Source organism: Phaseolus vulgaris, chromosome 7 (genome assembly GCF_051622355.1).
Source record: "Phaseolus vulgaris cultivar YP4 chromosome 7, ASM5162235v1, whole genome shotgun sequence".
Classification (NCBI taxonomy): domain Eukaryota; kingdom Viridiplantae; phylum Streptophyta; class Magnoliopsida; order Fabales; family Fabaceae; genus Phaseolus; species Phaseolus vulgaris.
Genome location: NC_143504.1, coordinates 43,410,705 through 43,433,563, shown reverse-complemented (window position 1 = coordinate 43,433,563; position 22,859 = coordinate 43,410,705). Strand labels below are relative to the sequence as shown.

General features: G+C 30.8%; 2 protein-coding genes across 2 annotated transcripts; both read right to left on the bottom strand.

Annotated features, from left to right (window-relative positions):
- Nucleotides 1–1,250: 1,250 nt before the first annotated feature.
- LOC137829279 (uncharacterized) lies at nucleotides 1,251–3,754 on the bottom strand. Its single transcript, XM_090304824.1, has 11 exons — nucleotides 3,614–3,754; nucleotides 3,353–3,502; nucleotides 3,113–3,249; nucleotides 2,937–3,042; nucleotides 2,816–2,820; nucleotides 2,530–2,662; nucleotides 2,395–2,453; nucleotides 1,976–2,096; nucleotides 1,798–1,892; nucleotides 1,533–1,611; nucleotides 1,251–1,457 (listed from the first exon to the last, which is right to left on the bottom strand). Exons 1-11 carry the CDS (start codon nucleotides 3,752–3,754, stop codon nucleotides 1,251–1,253), a joined length of 1,233 nt encoding a protein of 410 aa, XP_090160950.1.
- Nucleotides 3,755–10,509: 6,755 nt separating this feature from the next.
- On the bottom strand, nucleotides 10,510–20,171 carry EMB2766 (structural constituent of nuclear pore). The gene is made up of 9 exons (XM_068635342.2): nucleotides 18,357–20,171; nucleotides 16,292–16,388; nucleotides 15,095–15,173; nucleotides 12,950–13,072; nucleotides 12,768–12,845; nucleotides 11,949–12,052; nucleotides 11,435–11,522; nucleotides 11,263–11,361; nucleotides 10,510–10,826 (listed from the first exon to the last, which is right to left on the bottom strand). The coding sequence occupies exons 1-9, from the start codon at nucleotides 20,002–20,004 to the stop codon at nucleotides 10,734–10,736; spliced, it is 2,409 nt and encodes an 802-aa protein (XP_068491443.2). The 5' UTR covers nucleotides 20,005–20,171; the 3' UTR covers nucleotides 10,510–10,733.
- Between the last annotated feature and the right edge of the window lie 2,688 nt (nucleotides 20,172–22,859).

Sequence of the window (22,859 nt, the reverse complement as noted above, 5' to 3'; positions counted from 1 at the left end):
CAGGGTCTTTCAGTTTAAATAAGTTATTAACAAATTAAAAAATAATAATTAATAAAAAATACAACTATTTCCATAGATAAATAATAATAATATTAATGACACGTATAATTAATTAGCATTATATAATAATAAATTAAAATAATGAACATAAAATTGTATTATAATTTGTCCAAAATATATATATATATATATATATATATATATACATAAGTATAAAATAAATATAATATAAAATATTAAACATATTAAATATATTAAATTTTAAATTATAGATATTATATATTATTAATATTATATATATTATATTATATATATATATATATATACATATATTAACATTACATATTTAAACCCTAACCTCTAACATTAAATAACCTACCAGTAATTAAAATTTAAAATTTAAAATATAATTTCATATTGAATTTAAAATATAATACTTTTAACATATGTAATTTTTAATTCTATCCATAATTTGTAATTAATTAATCTTGGAAGATGAAATGAATACTTTGAGAAAAGTGTAAAGGATACCGAAGGAACAGAGTTTATGCAAAAATAAAAACTAAAAAATGAAGTAATGCCTTAATTGCTCTGACACGTATTTAATGTTATCTTATATATATGTGTATGAATCCTTAGAGGTTGAGTGTAATGGGAATTTATTTTTAAAAAAAAAATATTTTTCGTAAGGACAAACATATCATGACATAAAGATTTTTTTTTTTTTATCACATAGTAAGGTATTATCTATAAAAATTGAATAGACGAAAAAACAATACATGTAATAAAGAACCTAGGAAAGGAAAACAATATTTCAATAACCTTCAAAAAAAAACACAAATTATAATTAATAAAATATTATATTATTTTATATAAATTCATGAATTAAAGAAAAAGTAAAAGTTGAGGCACTTACCATTACAATTCTGAGCTTTCATGAAAGAACCATTGTTACAAAATAAAGTTACAAAAAGTATGTCATTAATGAATTACACAAAAACAAACTCATTAAATAAATTAAAATGTACACATAAGATTGAAAAAAAAAAAAACAAAATATAACAACGTCAAAATGAACTATAAAGTCATTACGTACCTCAAACATAATGTCCAACAATATTACATAAAGAGATTTAAAAATATAATTGTACTAATACGTCATAATATGTTCTACATAGAAATTAAAGAAAGTCTACAATACATGAAAATAGATCATTCAAGTTACAAAATATTAGAGAAACAGTATGAAATTATACTACTCCCTTTTCGATCTTGATATTTTTCCTTAATATCTTCAGTGAGATATCATCATCGGGTGTGTGAGCAGGTGAAGCAAAATCTCTTGTAACTCGTGGAGTAACCACTTCAGTAGCAGTACCTAAGACATTATCACTGCCTAAATCAACAGTTTTAGATTGCAAATCAGCAGCTTCATTGGAAAATTTATTAAATAAATCCTGCGATGATAACAAAACATATTAGTAAGAGTAAATTATTCACTTTTTTAAGTTAATACTTTAAATTATAATTACCTGAGAAAGTGGTACAAAAGAGTAATCATGTTCGACATCTTTAACAGTACACAGTCTTTTTCTTCTGAGAATGAAGTTCCTTCAAAAAATGAGAATTAAATTAAATTAAGTAAAAATAGTATAAATAAGAAATTTAAGGGTTAAATGTATGTAAGAATACACTGAAATTAGGAAACATACCACATTTTCAACACGACCTTCACAAAACCTTTGTATAGTACTATCATCAATACACACTTTTTTGACACAGAATGATTGGTCAAACCTAAGAGATTGATCTTTAACACAACCAACTTTAAACAACACAGCTTTGTCAATCGAAAGATCAAAGTCTTTTGGTAGTACACCAAAATCACCGTTCTAAATATTAAAAAAAATATCAATTAATATAATAACCTTTTCTTATATGCATAAATAGACATATGCATGGTTCGAAAATTTACCTTATCATGACTTTCAAATAATTCGGCGCAAGATTTATTGATCAGTGTAGTGGCATCCCTATCAAATAGAACGAAAGTAGTGGAATTCGTTTCATCAATCACTCGCAACTTCAGCTCATACCTGAAATATAAAATACATAAAGGTTTACAAATTTTATCTATAATTTAATGAATATAATTAATAATTAACTAATAGTTAATTATTAACAAAATAATAATTAAAATTAATAATAAATAATTAATATAATAATACAATAAGTAATAAGTATTAAGAAATATGTAATATGTAATTAAAAATAAATTCAGGCAAGTACAAATACTACCTTTGTTGGACTTTGATAACATGTTTGTTACATTTCTCACAAAAAAACATTTTGGAATCAGGGTAAAAAGCTTTACCGCATAAGCAAGTTGTGTACCACCGATCGTCATCAGCTACAATATGTTTTATTGTAGCTAAGATAACAAAAGTGCTCTCCTGTAAAAAGAAAAAAAAATGATCTTAAAATATTAATAATCCATTTCAATAAACTGTTAAAAAACATTAGTAATACCTCTTTGCAATCTTTTAGGCCTTGAATAGTATTTCCATGAATGAAGCTGGTGAATTCATCCTCAACATTTTGTTTTCCATAATCACACAATTGACTGAGTCCCTCTGTAGGAGAATCTGTACTTTTAATCATCCTACACATGTAAAAGTTGTGGTTAGAAAGGTTCATACATTTTAAGTATCGAATAAGAATGTATTAAACTAACCTTTTTCTTGAGTTCGGTTGCATCTTTGGATTGTATATTATATATTATTTTCGTACAGTCCAAGGAATTTTGTAGAAAAACCTTGTCTACATTAAAATATAATGCATTGTTTTATAACAAATATCATGTAAATACAATAATCAAATAAAAAATTTAAATAAATTAGAAATTCATCACTTCACATACCCTGGAAAATCTTTACTTTAGCAAAGTGCACACTGATGACAATATTTTCCACCTCTCCAAATGACAGAAATGCATTCAGCTCATCAACATAGTTACCAAATAAAGTACACTCAATGCGGTACCTGTTGTAAGTTAAAATTACAATTGTAAGAAAATATTTTGGATTCGTTGTGGTACAAAATATTAGCTTACCCATCAGCTTCAATAGAAATCGCATTTAACTTAGTTGTTGACCCTGATCTATTCATCTCTCTTTCAATTCCCATACCAGTTAATATTCCAATAACATATGTTAAAACATATTCATTTAAACACATGTCGAAAGAAATCTGTTCAAGTAAAAGAATATTACTAACCGACTAAGTAGTCTGTATCAAAACCAGGCGCCTTTAACACAGAAATTGGTGTGTAATGAGGTATTGCACATGAAACCAGATCATTACCAACACAAGTTACTTTGGTTCCAAACTGAAAATTAGTAGACACACTAAAGAAATTGAAGGAATAAAATTTATCCTCAAAAATATCATTTTGAAATTTATAAATTAGAGTTCTTCTAACGGAAACATGAATTCTATCACCCTGAAAGATAGCAACAAACATTAAGCATGATTAATAAAATTACATTAAACTGTAGTACAAAAAAATATGAAAGAAAATGATAAATTATTTTACATATTTGTCTTGTATCACCATTTCCATGGAGAATGGAAACTTTGTTTTCTTGAAATCAGAAACAAACCATAGACGTATAACCCTTGCTATCAGGATCCAATTTTCACTTTGTGGATTAACATCTTTGACACAATTTGTATTTTGTCTTAACACAAACATTGTAAGGATGACCTTTGAGTAAAAGGAAAATGTAGAATGCAATGGTCAATGTGAAACACAAAACATACCTATATACGTATATATATACTCAGGAAGTGGTACGAAATTATTTCCAAAAATATCAAAAAAAAAATTACAATTTCAAATTGAAATAGCTGGGAATAGTAAGAAAACATAATAAAGTATAAGAGTATTGTGAGAAAAAAACAAACATTTCAATTTCATATGACATATAGTTTTAGCTAAGAATAAAGATGAATATAGTTCAAATATGTCATAAGACAAAAATAATCATAAATAACATTAAATAAATATACAGGTAATGACAAAAAACTTAAGTTTAAAAATGTTCAATGAATGACAAAAACGAAGTTAAGCATGTCAGGTTTCATACATAAGAGATTAAGCATATGAAAAATCGAAACTTTAAAACGTGCAAACAATTTTGCTTTTAGATTGAAAAAAACATGTTTTTACTTTCAGCATTGCGATTAATGAACTTGTTGTTTGACTTTTAAAAGTCAGGTTGCATAAAGAAAACATTTGAAAAGAAAGTACAACATTTTTTAAATTCCTAGCATGATCTGAAAACCCTACTATGCAAATAAATGGAATTTTAGGTAGGTTTGCTTAGGACATTTGCAAAAGAGGATTCTTGTTTAGCACAAAAAAGAACCCTTGCTTTGGAATTTCTGAAATAATACACAGATTTCCAGAATACACAGATGCAGAACATAGACAGAAAAATGTGGAAACCCTAATAGAGAAATCTTACCAATTTCATATAATCATACACTCTTGCTTTTCCATGAGGACGAAAGAAGGAAAAAATCTTTCCTTGGTGCTTGATATACTGGGAATCAGTTTGAAAACATGAAAATCAAGAAACAAAGCTATAAAAGTAGTAGTGACGTTCACAGATTACTGAAACCGTAAAGAAATCAAAGAGGAGAAAAAGTGAGATAATGACTTAACATAATCAGGTAATAAAAACAAAAATAACCAAATGAAAGAAAGTCGGTAGAAGTATAAAATCAGATCTGTATAAAATTATTTTTGAAAAACTGATAACTTTTTAATACTTCCTTTGCAAAACAGGAAAATGAAGATACAAACCTCTGAAAGTAGCGGTAGGGTTGACAGATTCATGAAAAAGGCAAAGAAATCAAATAAGAGAAAAACTTTGATACAAAGAGCACAGAACAACATTAATGACTTAAGCCAAGAAGGTAATAGAAACAAAAAAACCAATGTAACGCATGCAGGTAAAGGTTTAAAATCAGATCTAAGTTTACTGAAAGTAGAAAATAGGAATGTCAGATCTTAAAATTTTAGAGAAAGTGTTTTGAACCAAATGGGATATATGTGTAAAAATGAAAACTTTAACAACACATCCGGTGCAAACATGAAAATGAAGAAACAAACATATATTTGACTTGAATACATTAAAAATACAAACTTTCTTAACACTTTCTCTGAAAAAACACAAAAGATTAAACTTTTATCCCCTTTCAACCTCATTGTTAACCACACACCTGTGGTCCTACCTTGACTATTAAGAAAACAAACCAAAACAAAATATAAAGGTCTTATGGTGTAGAGGATGAACATAAAAACAGGTTCTTTATCCAACAAAAAGAATCACTTTCATTCAATGGACTGTTTTGAGGATATAAAAAATAGAATGAATGAACTTTACATGGAGCTGAAAAAAGCACAATAAATGAAGTACAAGGAAATCACAATGAGTAAACTATTCATGAGTTAAAAAATCTAAATGACTAAAAAATTTCATTTATTTAATGGTATTTGATATTTATAAATTTTCAATTAACTTTTATAAATTAAAATAATTTTTATTTGTGTAAAACATTAAATCATTTAAATTTTTTATTTATTTAGGAATTTGAATCAAATGCTAAATAATAGTAATATTGGACATTTTATAAGAATCATAAAGGTAATTAATGGTTGAAATTTTAAAATTTGAAAATCTGAAAAATTAAATATTTGAAGATTAATAATAATAATAATAATCTTGAAATTGGAAATAAGTGTACAGCAAAAGAAGTCAGAAAAAGAATATATGAATCAGAAAGGTAATTAATGATATTGAAATTGTAAATTTTGAATATTAATATTAATATGGATACATTATGAAATATTAATATTAATAATATAGAATCATAATAACCATTCACAAATATTAAACACAAAATTGAATTTGAATTTTGAAGAATAATACAATGCGAATAATATTAACGTGAAAGTTTTTCTAAAGAATACATTAATGCGAATAATAAAATTAAATACATTAAATATAATTAAATACATTAAATTGAAGAATAAATTTTTATGAAGTTTAACTTATTTATGCCAATACATTATTAAAAAAAATAACACACATTTCATGTCTCTTTTCAAAGTAAACTATAAAGTAACATATTGAAATAAAAAATACAATATAACATTCTATAATAATATTTAATATGAAATTACATAATTTGACCGTATTTAAACAAAACTTGATAACTAAAATAAAGTAAATATAATTAATTTTCTCTAGTGGACATTTCAACAATTTGCAAATTACATAACTCTATAATAGTAATTGAATCTCTATAATCAGAACATTGTCCTTGGAAAATTAAATTCAGAAGAATACAATCTTGAATTTTCACAACACTAACAACACCATCATATGAATTGGGGTTACTCCACTATCAAAGATCAATTTATGGTCTTCACAAAGTACATGTATTTGACAAAAATCCCTTCATCCACAACCAAATTTAACATAAGCTTTGGGAGGTGGCCTTATCAGAATTTTGCAATTTACTTCACTATTGTCAATGAAGGACAACATACTTTAACATGTTTTCCCGAATATAATTTGCAAAAGCAAAAGGAAGATCCTAAAAGCAAATAAACACATGTATAAATACAGTAATGAAGTAATATGAAGTAACAAAAGAATTTGATTTTGCCTTAAACAAAGTAAACTTAAAAGAGTTATCAAATAAGAGACGTAATAAGTAGTCATTCCACTACCGGTTGCTGCACATCTTTGAGAGGAAGTCCAAACCCTAAGTAGCCCAAAAAAAAACTCTATTAACGATTTTATCAGCAAAAAAAATAAACAATGAAAACAACCATGAGAACAGGGGAAGGAAAAGATTTCACCTTGATGCTTGAACATACGATGGATATAAACGAAAATTCATTCCACTTCCATTACAGGTTGCTGCACAAACTTAAATATAGATGGAAAAAAGGTGTAAAAAATTTCACAAAGAAAGTTTAACAACAAAAAGGAGATCTCTTTGAGTAGAAGTCCAAACCCTAAGTAGCCCAAAAAAAAACTCCATTAATGATTAAATCAACAAAAAAATGAACAATGAGAACAACCATGAGGACAAAGGAAGGAAAAGATTTCACCTTGTTGCTTGAACATACGATGGATATGAACGAAAATCCATTCCACTACCGGTTGCTGCAGAAAATGAAATATAGATGGAAAAAAGGTGTAAAAAAGTTTAAAACGAAAGTTTAACAACAAAAAGGAGATATCTTTGAGAGGAAGTCCAAACCCTAAGTAGCCCAAAAAAAAAACTCCACTAACGATTAAATTAGAAAAAAACTTGAACAATGAAAACAACCGTAAAGGAAAGATTTCACCTTGGTGCTTGAACATACATTGGAAATCCAGCGAAATGTGTCCAGAGAAGAATAAACCCAACAAATGAGAATGCTTGAGAGAAACGAAAAGGCAACGAAATATAAGTGAGAGAGTAAATGAGAGAAACCAAAATAAAAGAAAGAGAAAGGCGTAAATGAGAGGAGAGAGGAAATGTGGATGATAATAAAATGAGAGTTTGTGACACGTGTAAGTTCTATAGCGTGCCACTTGTAAGTTCTACAGCGTGCCACTTGTCACTCCAGAATGAGTTTCAGTTTGCTATTTTTAGTTAAAATTTCAATTTTTTTTCTTTTTGAATATTTTTAGAACTTACCCTGGAAGTGCCTTCTATTTGTATTATAGATTGATGAATTTATTTGGTCCAACAAGAACTTTAAGTCTAGGAGGTAAATGATATGGTTTGGTCATCGTTGATAATTATTCAAGATACACATGAGTTTTATTTCTTACTCTCGAGATTGAGTCTTTTCATGTGTTTGAGATATTCGGCAATGGAGTATATATTCAACAAGATTACTGTATTTCTAGCATTAGAAGTGATCATATCACTAAGTTTGACATTGTAGAGTTTCAAATGTCCTGTGAATCAAATGGTATACATACAGTTTCTCTTCACCTAGAAAACCTCAACAAAACGGGATTGTGGAAAGAAAGAAGAAAACCCTCCAAGAGATGGCTAGGACCATGCTCTATGAAAACTCCTACCAAAACATTTTTGGGCATAGGTAGTCAACACTGCTTGTTATGTACAAAGCAAAATATTGATAAGTCCCATGCTTGAAAGGACTCCCTATGTGAAGAAATAGAAAACGCAACAAAGGATATTTCATGTCCTTGGCTTTGAGTGTTTTATCCTTAACAACAAAGGATCAAATTAAAAAATTTGACTCTAAGGTTGCCAAAGGTACATTCCTTGGTTACTCTGAAATATCATAGGAATATAGAGTGTATAACTCTCGTACCTTCATTGTAGAGGAAATAGTAAATATTTAATTTAACAACTTTTCACATACAAGTAGGAGACCATTAGATCTTAAAAGTGATCTTGCAAATTTGCAGATTAATAAACTTAGTGAGAGAAGAACATACCAAAAATTCATTTGTTAAAGCATTAAAAGGATCAGATTAAGCAAATTATCAATCTCTAGAGATTGAGTGAAGGAGAGAAGAAAAATTAATGTTGCATGCAATGTATTAAATAATTCTTAATGTTCAAATCTCATCAAACGATACAAAATAGAAGAAGAGAATGAATAGAGTTTAAAGCTACTTAATGGTCAAAAATGAGATGAAACGATTAATTTTTCCCAAACCTATATAAAGTCATACTTAGAAGATAAGAACAAGAAGAAGCCAAAATTTGCAAGTGTTGAAAGACTAAAATTTTCTTGAGCCCTAAAAGCTTTGTAAACAAAATTTGTGTTTATTCTAATAAACTAGTTCGTAGCAATATTATAATATATATATATATATATATATATATATATATAATCGTTGTTTTTTAGTGAGGTGTTACTTATAATTGAAAGAAGCAAACAACTGGGGTAATTACACATATATAATAAAAGAAACATTTACTAAAAACTTAAGAATATGTTTAAAAGTAATATAATAATTTTAATATAAAGATAATAACATAAGAATTAAAAAAATATCTAATTTCTTTTATACTTCATTTCATTATAAAATATCTAATCTGTAACACTTTTAATTTAGTTCATTGCATTCTCTTATTTTTCAATATTGGTAGAGAAATCGAGTTATCAATCAAGTTGATTACATTTCAATCCAATAAACTATTCAAATCAGTAAAAGAAATAGAAAATAAAACATTTTTTCTACAAAATAAAACAAACTTACTTTCTTAACAGTTAAAAACAAAAGAAATTGAAAACTCTTCTAAATTAACCTATTCATAAACTAATTTTTAGTATAATCATGTAATTATTACTATAAAACTTTAATATCCCAAATAAATTAATAGTTTTAAGTTGCATTAATCACATACCACTATATAAAAACTCTGTAAAAAAGAATAGGCAATTGACTGGCGACGAATTTTTAAAACTCTCATTGTGCCCTTCTCTTCTTCACTTTGAAAAATAGTGTATGGTGAGGTAGAGGAAGTTCATTGTTGTGGTGAAGCTTTGCTTTTAGGTGCAAAATAACAAATGAAAAATTTCATAGAAGCCAAGTGTCATAACTACCTAACACTAATATGGATATTAATATCTGCAGAACAACAAATTCCGGATAAAAATATCCACAAGTCAAAAGTCCATTATGGATAAAAATATCCAGAAGGCAATAATGAACTACGGATAAAAATATCCAGAAGTCATGTCAGTGTACCTTGACTTCTTCAACGATGGTTCCTTCTCCGACTTTCGAAGCTGACCGTGACGACTGTTGCTATGCCTGCAATGATGGTCACTGACGATGAAGCAAACGAACGGAGACGAAGGTGGGTGACGGTGACTGACCATGATGGCTACACCTGCGGCTGCTGGTTCACGCACAAACGGAGAAAAAGAAGAATAGGGTTGGGTGCATATCACACTTAAGGTATTTTCAAATTCATTAAGAATAGTTTAGTCTTTTTCTATATGCAATTGGGTTGGGTTGGATGCAGGAAGAATCAGCCAAAAGAATATAAAGAATACATGAAAAACCTGTACCAAAACTCAAGCAAAAAATAATCGGCCTCCAACTAATAAAACCTAAATTTCAAAAGGCTGAAACAATTTCTAAAAAATCAAAACTAATTTAACTTACACATAAACTAACTTTCTTAATTATTACAAAAAGAATTGCAAAACTTATTTACATATATTTTAAACTCATTCGAACATTACCCATTTATCTGATTTTTTATACATCCAAACAACAAAAATAAATCAGATTTTTTTTTCATTTTATCTTAATCTTGATTACACTTTTAATAGGGAAGTAAGAATGATCAGTTTTTTTTTCCACTGGAACTGTTGGTAGGTATTTTTCTAGAACTTTACGAGGAGACATAGCAATAGTGCATAAGAATAATAGTGCATAAGAATTTGTAACAAATCTAAAGTATTTTCGGTTGCTGCTTTAAAATTAGTATCTCATTCTTTACCGAGGCTTCTCAATATTTTATAACAGCGCTTTTACAAACAAGTACAGACTATTCTGAAACAGTTCATCCCGAATTTTTTGGGAAGAAAAATAATGCATTCATACTAATGAAATCTTAAAGGTGTGTCATTTTTAAAAAGTTGATATACTGTACAATTTGAAATATCAAGACATCCAGATTCCTGGACCCATCGGTTCATGATCAGAAGCAGAACCTTGGTTAGATAGCTTCTGGATGCGGGAAGAAAACTCTTCAGCCTGAAGTGGATTGATCAAAGTCAGAACTTGAAAAAGGAAGCAAAAAACAAAATGAATGAAGTATGCACTATGTACTATCCCTCCCATCTCATGGGAAAAACCTCCTGCAGAAAGAAAAAACACAATTTTTCCAGAGAACCACAATAACTTCGAAAATCCCCTTTTTCAATTCAAATGAGGCAAATTCAACAAATCTAGTGCATCCTAAACCAACTTCAAGGTCCCTTGATAATTGATGGTTCCATATTTCTAACAACTAGCATTACAGAACGGGTTCAGAGAAAGCAAAAACATTTATTTGGCTACTTGCATAATAATTAGAAATAATAAAATAGAGAAAATACACCTAGACCAGATAGAAAGTAAAAAATCTAGACCTCGGAGAAAATTAATCTTTTCAGTATACCAAATAAACAGCACAAAGGAAAGTACAAACCTTTTCATCAATCCACATCAGAGAAGTTAATTGATTATTTAATATTCGAACTACTGCATCTAATGGAGTCATTCCATCAAGGGTATCAAGTTCTCCACCCTGAACAAAACACCTTTGTAAGCAAAGTTTCTTGCTCTTTTATTGGAATGAAAGAGCAACTAACAACCAGTACCTGGTTTGAATTAAGGGATTGGATAACTGATTTGATTTGTTCAGTCATCTGCTCAAGTTCCCTTTCAATCAATTCAGATTGCTCATACCTGCAAACGAAGGTATTAAAAACAAAAAATGACAGAAAGCATCAGCAATGAAGATAAGGTGGGAAATGAGTTGAAATATAACTCTAAATCAGATGAAAACGTATAAAGTGGAAAAGTTAATTTCATAGGTAAATTTTTATTTATTATGGAGTTTACGGTTATGCAAATCTCTGTCCGTTCCAAACCACCACGCACAGAGCATGTGCAATGAAATTACAGATGATTTACCAATAAGAACTTCAATATTCAATCCAATGTTTGAGGTGAAGCAAAAATCACTTCACACGAGAAAATTGAAATAGACGTTGGATTCAATACGGAAAAGATAGGATTAAAAGCATAAAATATAGAATATATAAAATCAAACCATCTGTGGATCCATCTAGATAATAATCAGTCAACAAATAATGATGATCCAAAACTCACATTGCATCTCTGGTAGATGCAGCTTCATCGTCAAGAAGCAAACCACGCTCATCCTTGTAAATACGTTCAGCTTCTTCCTCCATACTTTGTAAAGCCTTGTCAACCTAATACAGGGATGACATAAAAAGCTTTTATCACAATATAAAACACATGGGAAAATGTTTTGTGAACTGTTGAATGTGTATATCATTGTGAAGATAGTGGTTATAATGAGCATGTGTGAGTTTGTATGTATATATAGGTGTGTGTGTGTTTGATGAGATCCAGATTTTATAGTTTTCATGTTGTATTTGTGTTATGTTACACTTGTATATGTTCTAAAAAATATAATTTTACATAACCCGTAGGTTCTTCCATCTTAGTGCTACGAACTCACATTGTATGTTTCTTTCTCCTTAGTCTTTCCCAAGGTAGGATCTACAACTTTGACAACCTTTAATAGTTTTAAGATTCTACATTGATTGTACAAATAATGGAATAGTTTTAAATATGCTGGATGTGTTTAATTTAGACTGAATCTAGGGAAAAATCATTTTCAAAAGAACTCAATAAGATTCTGATTGATAGTTGTTTTGAACACCAATAAGCAAAGAAGACCAAGAATGCTGTGAAGTTGCTACGGAAGCAACATTCTAACACTAATAATGGAATAGAATTTTACCATTAGAACAAAGTAGAATTAGTTAGGTAACAAGACAAAGATCGCTATAGATAGAATACAAGCACAATATTTTATGAACATCCAACTATAACAAAATAATTAACTCCTTAAACATCCACAAAATAAGTAAGATAGAAATAAACTGGTTTTAAAAATACCTCATGTTGATGAGTCTCTATCAACTCCAATTGCCGCTCCAAATTTGACTGTGTCTCAACTACTTTTGCCACTTCAATCTAAATTTATAACATTAAAAATAAGCTAGAGTGGTAATTGCCAAAATTTAACCAGGTAAAAAATAATTAAAAATGTTTATTAGTATCTGCTTGCATGTAGAAACCTCAAGCCTCAATAGAACATCGCGGTTGTTTAAAATCCTGCGATCCCATTCAGCTATTGCATTTGCTTGTTTTCTAAATTTTCCAGTTCGCTCTTGCAGCTCAGCATTCCATTCCTTGATAATCTACAGGAGGATATGATTAGGAAGGGGTTAGACTGTTAGAGAGAAATAACATAACATCTAATTCCAAATACTGTAAATAATGTAGTGTCAGAAATACTGAATATCTTATCCTCCAAGTTAAACCCTATTTAAAAAGTGAATTTCTGCTTGCTAGAAATAGCGTTTATCATGTAATTTAGCTTATTTTTAGAGAAAATTTGTTTATTTTCTAAAGTTTTTGTTGGAAATAAGAGCATTTAATCTTTATTATCTTTCCAAGTGGTTCAGTTGAGGATTTGCATAGTTCAAAGTACCTAAGGAAGTTGTGGTGTTTTAATTGTTCTCTTGAGACTAGTAGTTTATATTTAGTAAGTATTGTTAAACTATAGGAAAGAGAGACATTAAGCTCAAACTGTGTTGATGAGATAGTACAGACTCTATTTATATTGAGAAAATGGAATCAATACATTAAATAAAGGAGATTTGATATCTCCTAATAATAAAGATATAATACAGAATATGCTCTGTATTTATACAATTATAACAAGTATATTTGTAATCATTCTTGTTAAACTCTCCCTCAAACTAGAGCATATAAGTCACATGTGCCCAACTTCCTGCAAATATAATCGATCATTGATTCTCTTAAGAGACTTGGTGAATATGTCAACCAAATGCTCACTAGAGTTGACAAATCTAGTAGTGATGTCTCCATACTCTAATTTTTCTCTTATGAAATGACAATCCACCTTGATTTCTCAAACTATAGAAAAGATAAAGACAATGAAATGAAATTGTGTGTTTCTTGGTCAGCATGGATGCTTTATTTATACCTCTTGATCAAACTAGGTCACTGTTTTTCCAAAAAACATTTTGGGAGAAGTCCTCAAAACATATCTTATTAAAAGATTACCCTCTACAATCTTGGGATTCAAGAGATATGAAAATTTTCTTTCATATAATTTGCCCATGTTTTTATTGTTTCTAGTTGGCTTAGGACCTCTCTTGATTTGTTTGAGTCCTTAAACTCTAACACAACAACCCACTCTCCTCCTTAGCAATTGAAATCATCTTCCTCGTGGAAAGATATTAGGACCCATAGAAGTAAATTCCATCACAGCCATTGAGAAAAAACATAAACTTTCTATCCTACCACTGTCTTCAAGGACGTCAGCAGCGGCCAATAGACGATGAAGTCAACAGCAAAAACAAAGTCATCAAGATTGAGAGCTTTGCTACCAACTTGAATAATGAGAGAATAAAGAATTATATTATTAATTTCAATCATGTTAATTACAGTCTCAACTCCTCTATTTGTAACAATCACATTCTCTTGAAAAGGAAATAAAATCTACTAGAATAAATGTGAAGATTCTAAGGATATTTTAGTTTAATTACTACGCAGATATTAGGATATTTTTATCCTCATAATCCCCTATTTACAACACCCGTAATCTTGTTTACTATGATTGAACAAAACACATTAAAATGGAAAGTCATTTTATCGCAGAGAAACTAGATAGTGGTTTGATTTGTACCTACACAAGGTCACCTTGCATATATTCTCACTAGAGGATTGTGAAAACCAAATTTTGAAAGAATAATATGCAAGTTGGAAATCCAACTTGAGGGAGAGAGCATGGTTTAATGTAAATTTGGAAATCATGATGTTTTAGTTGTTCTCTTGAAACAAGCAGTTGAATTCATTATTTTTTTAATCATTATTGTTATAAATAAATCAATTTGGTGTGGTATTTATATGAGCTACGGATTTGAACAAACAATATTTTATACAAAAAAAAGGGAAATTAAACCCAATTCTAAGTAAGTCTATCATCTTTGCAATATTCCCAAGTCTATTCCATATATTAAAGTTTCCCATGTATTCATTTGTTAAAATACTCATTTCTTTAGTATAGTTCAACAAAAGGGCAGCTTAAGTCTTAACTTACTAAGTCAACTGCACTTATCAATAATAATCATAATTAACTTACAAAATATGATGTAGGGAATTGATAAAATAAAAGTGAGCACATCACGTACCTCCTCAACAGTCTTCCCTGTGATTTCGGATGGCAATTTTGGTGTAGCAGTAACTGAAGTGCTGACAGTTGAAGTAGTTCTATAGGACAAGAGAAGGAAATATCAAAACCACCTTCCTATGATTAATAACTCGTTATACATCCATAACTTCAAACATAGGAATAGATATAAATTGCAGAAACCAGTGATTTAACATACATACAGCAGGAAACTATATACAATGCAAAGTGAAATGAGTCTGATCAGTCCTACAGATAGCATAATAGCGAATAGTTATAAGGAGCACCTAGGGGGCATCAAATAATACATGATAATGAAGTACTCCCACAATCCTACTACTGAAAACTGTGGGAGAAGAAACAGGAACATTCAAAACACAAATTGTGCTGATACGCCATAAATTTCCACATTACTTAAAAGTTGAGGTCAAGGGTATTTTATAAATACCTTCCTACTTTAATCTACCAAGATATCTAACTGTGATAGACCGCCAAGCACCAAAACAAATAATATCTCAAATGTGGTGATCCTAATGATGTCAACGGACTCATGGTCAAAACATTGGCAATAGAAGGAAGGTCTAAGACACTCTTACCCCCTTAATCTCGACTGAAGGACTTGTTCCAGTGTCATAAAGTCTCACATCACTTAGTGTAGAAAAATATTCTCTTCTTGAATTGATACCAATAACAAAGGATACAACTTATATTTATGCAGATATAATGGGAAAAAATCTCCCACAAATAAGGAAACAAAATAATAGAGATATCTCTAAAAAATAAATCTGATCTGATTGAAATGCATTCCCCTTAACTTAATCCTACAAATCTGGATATGATATAACACTCCTAATTTATACACACATCGTTAATTTACTTTTTAAAATCCTAATATTTCTAATTAATCCACACTTAAGAATATAGGTCAAAAGTAATTTATAAACACCTTTCTCATTTAACCCTCTAAAGTGCTTTTTAAACAAGTGTTCATCTTCTATATAAAAGTAAGTTTTGGAATGAAATTAGCAACAATGAAATATCAATATAACATGTTGAAGATGCAAAATCTTAAAAAAGAAAAATGAGAGATAGAAAGGAGGGTGAACTACAGAAATAAAATGCATACTTTTAACAACATTTACTAAAGTTAAAGAAAAAGGAAATACTTCAGCTACAAGCCTACAAAATGTATGCATACCCAGCAGTAGAAGCCACAACAACAGCAGATGATGTCTGAGTTGCACTGGTGCTGGAACCCAAAATTGCTGAAGCAGTAGAGGTTGTAGTGTTCAACCCTACAGATTGAAATAGATTTAGAAACAATTTACTAGAGAGAAGAGCTTCAAGTTTACAAGAATGAGGAATGATAATTTTATAGTGAAATAGAAAAAGATGAAAAATAAAATACAAAAATGAGTCCCTATTTCATAGAAAAGATCATCAGGAGAGCCTCCAAATTTTACACTACGTATCTAACATGTTAAAAGCATTAGAAGTTATTCAGCTTCAGCTTAAAAGGATTAAGCTTTAAGGTAAAATATTTCTTAGACTTGGTAAGGAAGCATGACTAGTACTACACAATTTGAAGTTTGATCAATGTCCTTTCTATTCCTTAAAAAACATATCTAATACAAAACAGTTGAGTTACATGTAAGTTGATCAGAGCATATATCCTCTCCTTGCTTAAATCTCAATGAAATTTAGGGCTTGTTTGGTCGTCAAAATATGATAGGATAAAATAGAATACAAAGATAAGAGCAAGATAAACATTAACAATATCCAATGTTTAATGTGCACCTGATAAAGACCAGATAACAATATTTTGTGATGGTGGTGGTGATGAAGGTAATGATGGTGATGACAATAATGACGATGATGGTGGTAGCATTGACAACAACAACAATAATGAGATTGTAGCAACTAACGGTGACCATGGTACTATACAAGTGGTGATCATGACGATGGTAATAACAATATGGCGGTGACAATGAGGATGATGGTGAGAGTGGTAGCAACAACAATGAAAGTGGTGGTCATTGTTATGACAATGATGCCAATGATAATATTAAAAGAAAAAAAAAATAGGGTAAATTCCTTGTGTATATTGAACACATTGGGTTATGTTTATATAAAAAAGAAACATATGGGTTAAGCCCATTACATAAATAGAAATATCTATAATATCTAATTATATCTTATAATATCTGGCTGGTGCATATAAACCATATGTACCCAGCTTGTTACAAATGTAATCAATCCTAGGCCTACGTAAAGGTTTAATAAAAATATCTACAAATTGATCATTTGAATTAACAAACTCAATCTTGATATCTCCCGAAATAATTACCAATTCTTCCTTGAATTTTCTTAAATCAAAGTACATTCTGGATCAGTTTCCTTCACGTACAGTTTGCAGCAACTTAATGACTATAGTGCTGTCCACAAACGAAATAATATATTCTATGATATTACTACTCCTTCAACTAACCAACCTAGATCACAATTTCTGTTTTCAGACTAAAACTGCTCTTCAGTATTGTAAGGTGAAAAATTGAACTTAGCCTTTAACCTTGGCCCACAGTAGAGTCAAGCCACCTAGGCAGTGCAAAACAACTTACCCTTAAGTAATGAAAAATTAACCAAAGGGAACAAAAAAAACATGAAATATAGGGTTTTATGAGTTGGATATATGACGCAACAGAAAATACTATCATTAAATCTCTATTAGAAGAGAAATCAAGAAAGGACTGTGGTAATAAACATCTCACAGTATACTTGGTAATTGTCGATAAAACGTGGCAATGTGTGTTGTTGATGCTAACTAGTTTCAAATCTTCTTATATTGATATTTAGATTGGCCAATAAAGCTCTCACAATGCGAATAACAAAGCTATTACCATATGTGCATAATCAGTGAGAACTATCCCTTTCACAGAGTTCATAACGCCAGACAGTCGTAAATCAGAGGAAATTGATGCAAAAATCAACAGAAACTCTACTACAAAGAAAGTAGAAGAAAACTGAAAATTATTTCAAACTTATTTCAGGACAAAAATCTTCTACCTACGCATTTTGTTATGCTGAAAAAAAATAACATCTACATTTCATTCATAGATCGAATTGATTGAAAAGAAAATATCATCATAGATGTAAATCACCAGTGAATATCCATTTTAACAACAAAACAGTTCATTCACCTCACAAATAGCAGCAAACATGATTTACACAGATATTTCTAAAAGGAGTCAAACTGCGGGGCTCACCAAATACAGGAGTAGTAGCGGTAGAAACTGCCGCCGTTGATGACTTATTTGCAAAGGAAAACCCAGTCCCTAGAGAAACATTGGATGCGGTGCTTCCTACACCAAATCCTGTAAAAGATGATCCTCCACTGGCAGAGGATGCTGCACCAGTAGAAGCAGCAGAAACCGCCAAAGCACTTGTGGTGGCAGAACATGCAGTAATAGCACCAAAGGCAGGCACAGAAGATGAAAGGGTTGTGCCACCAGTAGCCACGGTAGATGCAGTGGTGGTTGTCACAGTGGAGAACAGTGGCGCTGAAGATGTGGTAAACGAAAAAGAACCCGATGGTTTTGATGCCGATGCGCTAGAAGCCGCCAAAGAAACTGAAGCAGCATTGGGGAACCCAAAAGAGGGTAAGGAGAGTCCCGATGAGCTAGACGGCACTGGGAACGTTGTTGATGTCGAGGTCGAAGACCCAGTGCCAAACGCACCTGCGAACAAAGGAGAGCTACTTGCAGTAGTTGAGGAAGCTGAAGAAGCTGACAATGCTCCAAATGGCGTCGTTGCAGCTGAGGATGATCCTCCGAACAGCGGTGAGGCAGAAGAAGATGCTCCAAGAGCTGTCGTTGGGACAGAGGAAGTACTACCACCAAACGGCGTCGTAGCAGAAATTGTTGCGCCAAATGAAGCTGTTGCTCCGAACAGTGATGCAGAGGACGCTCCACCAAACGACGAAGCAGATGACGCTCCAAACGACGTCGTGGAAGCTGGGGACGCTGCACCAACCTGCGTCGTAGATGTTGAGGACGCCGCACCTAACGGCGTCGTTGAAGCAGAGGACCCTACACCAAATAGCGTTGTCGAAGCTGAGGACGCTACACTAAATGGAGTTGTCGAAGCTGAGGACCCTACACCAAATGGACTCGTTGAAACTGAGGAGGATGCACCAAACAATGTCGTTGATGCAGATGACGCTCCTCCGAACCGCGTCGTCGAAGCTGATGGCGTTCCACCAAACGCCGAAGTCGAAGCTGATGGCGTTCCACCAAACGCCGAAGTCGAAGCTGATGGCGTTCCACCAAACGCCGAAGTCGAAGCTGAGGGCATTCCACCAAACGCTGCCGTTGATGCTGAGGTCGTTCCACCAAACGGAGTCGCTGGAGCAGGGGAGGCTGCGCCAAACAGATTTGTTGAAGCTGAGGAAGCTGCTCCAAACGGCGTCGTCGCAGCGAAAGTTCCTCCAAAAGGCGACGCAGCAGAGGAAGCAGCCCCAAACAGCGTGGTATTGGAAGAGGAAGGTGCCCCAAACGACGACGTCATTGTAGAAGAGGAAGAAGTCCCGAACGGCGTCGTTGCGGAGGAGGAAGAGGAGAACAAGGGTGAGGCAGAGCTACCAGCACCGAAAATTGAAGAAGCGTTGCCAGTAGCCGAGGAAGAAGGAGCGAAGGAGAAAGATGGAGGGGATGGTGAAGAAGAGGCGGCGGAGGTAGGGTTTGTTGCGGTGGTGAAGAGAGAGGAGGATGCGAAAGAGAAAGCGGGGGTGGAGGATGAGCCAAATGAAAATGGGGAAGCGGAAGAAGAAGAAGAAGAAGGGTTTGTGAAAGAAAATGAAGACAGAGATTGAGTTGATGAAGAAGAGGAAGAAGATCCGAAGGAGAAACCCGACATTGTTGCGCGCTCTCTCTGCTTTGTCCGATTGGAGTGCGGAGCGTCTTCCGCTTTCAAAAAAGAATAGGGGTTTTCGACTTGTATCGTTAGGTTTCGGGGTTTTGCTTTACCGCACTCACGCTAGTTTTAATTGAGCATTTTTTTATGGTGTTTCGATGCTTTGATCTGTGGGTGATAAGTATTCTTTATCTTATTAAGCATAATATTCACTTATTTAATTTCTTTAGAATATTTATTTAGATGATTTTCATAAAAAAAATTAGTTTTTACAATTATAGGAAAAGAAAGCTTAAATATACTCTCTTTTTTTATTGATACGTTTAACATTTTAAAACACTTTTAGTATGATTTAATGATGAAGAAAAGTTAGGACAAAAAAGGAACATGGAAGAAGTAAAACTAGTCAAGCCACCATGATTCTTTGCTTGGCAAAAATGACTCTAGCTTAGCTAACCTCTTCTTTTCTTAGAAAGAATATGGAGTAGAGAGTAACATATTTTCATCATCAAGCTTCATACAATGAGAGTTAAGTCTTCCAACGATCTTTGTAGTGAGTATGAAAACAATGCTTAGAGACTTTGCCCAACAAGCCTAAGTTTAACGGGTCACTTATACAATATTATCTCATTGGCTAAAAAACTCATATGAAGTGAGGAAGGCACGAAGAAAGAGGAAAATAAGTGGGCTAGGGCACCCATCCATTGAAGGCTCCCTCCATTTCATCTTCATCTTTTTGTTTAGATTCAACATCATGAGTAGTAAAATCCTCTTTTTTTTTTTGGGGATTAGATGTATTCACCAAACTCTGGTGTAATTTGGTTACATTTCTATACAATTCTATATTTCTCTTCATCATTAAGAGGTTGAAAATTCTTTTGAATTTTGACCTAAGATAAGACATTCAATATTGTCTGGAAATATAGAATAACATACTTATTGTCTTAAATACTTAAATACTTGATCTTAATGTAAGTTTATTTTATTGAGTTGACAAAAAAGTGTAATTCAGTATATATTCTTAGAATTTGTTTAAAGAAATTAGAGTATAGTTTTTCATCATAACAAACTAAATTAATGAGCTTAACGGAACAAGATAATGAGGTAATAATATCCATTTTATATATTTGTCTTCGACTAGTTTACTGATTTCAAAAATATTAAAAATAATGTAGTGTTTTAATTTTAATTTTTCTTTTAAGTGCTTGTTATATCATTTTATGCTTTATCTTTTATTTTAAGATTAATAGTGTAAAGTTATTACCCCAAGTCGTGATGGATTCAAAACTCATATTTATAAAACTACTAATGACAATGGTGTGCTCGCTAGAAAGTTAATAGTGAAATATCTCAAGTTGATATTTGAATGTTATGTGTTTACTAGGTCAAGTACTTTTGAATGTGATTGAATTAAAAGTTTATTTTGCAGTTTAATGCCCTGGTTGAATTGGGGTGGAGATTTTGTGGGGAGGGGAGGGAGTGGATTAAAGAGGATTAGAAGGGATGTGTGAGAATGTTTGAGGTTGTTTGGATTGAGAGATGGTAGAGTGAATTTGTGACGATTGTTTATTGAAATTTGTGAGTGATGTGATAGTTAGGAAATAATTTAGAAATTATTTTTAAAATGTAAAATGTAAATTTACAAATTTATCCTTGTCAATAACAAATATTTTAATAATGAGTTATGGTATATTTTTTGTAAGTTTGAGTTAATTATTTTTTTATAATATATAATATTCATAATTACTCTTATTTTGTAATAAAAAATAATTTTTTGTTAAATTCAAATAAATTTATTAAATATATTAAAATTTATGAAAATAATATTTATTATTATATATTTGTTATTTTATATAATTATATATGTTTTGTTGATATTATCATTTTATTTTATTACTTTTATTATTTATAATTATATGTTGTTATTAATAGTATAATTAAATATATTTGAAATTATTAAATAAATTTATCTAATATTTAAATTTGTATATTGTATATTGTATGTATATAACTATATTAATAATTATAATAGTAATAAAATAAATAATATTATTAATATTTTGAGTAATTATATATTTTAAAAATAATGTACAATTTAAACATACTAGCATTATAAAATTCACATATTTTCATAAATATTATGAAATATTGACTAACAACATGAAAAAAACTATATTTTATTTTTTAAGTATAATTTTTTATTTCAATTTGTATCTAATAAAATAAAGAAAATAAAATAACAACTTTCGCTTATCATTAATAAACATTAGATGAATATGAAATAGTTGGTGATTACAATAAATGAAGTCAATAAATTAGAATCCTAAATGATGTTGTGTCAAGGGAATTTTAAAAAACTATAAACATAATAATGTTCAATCATGCATTAAATTTAACTAACAATCAAAATAAGTTCAACATAAAAAATAATAATAACACAATAAAAGTACAATTAATGTTCTTCATTGAGTTGAAGCTAGTGAAGTGTATCTTCGATTTGGTCCAAACGTGTGTGGATAGTGTTGATATTTTCATGTATATTTTGAATCCCCCCCCCCCAAATTTGTGTTAACATCGTCGAATCATGGGGGATTTCGGGTTGAGGATGACCTACTGCAACATGTTCTTTAGGCAATGGAATGTCTTCGTGTTCTTGTTCATGTTCGTCATTAGGCCTTCCAAGTTGCCACACACCATTTACCTCAAAGATATTCATTTTCTTCATGGTTTTTTCCCCGAAGAAGTTATTCCATCCTAACGTGATTGATGACTCTCCCATCAAGTTTATGTCATATAGTAACATGAGGTGTGTGATTAAACAACTATATGGAAGAAACATATCATTGTCACGACATTTT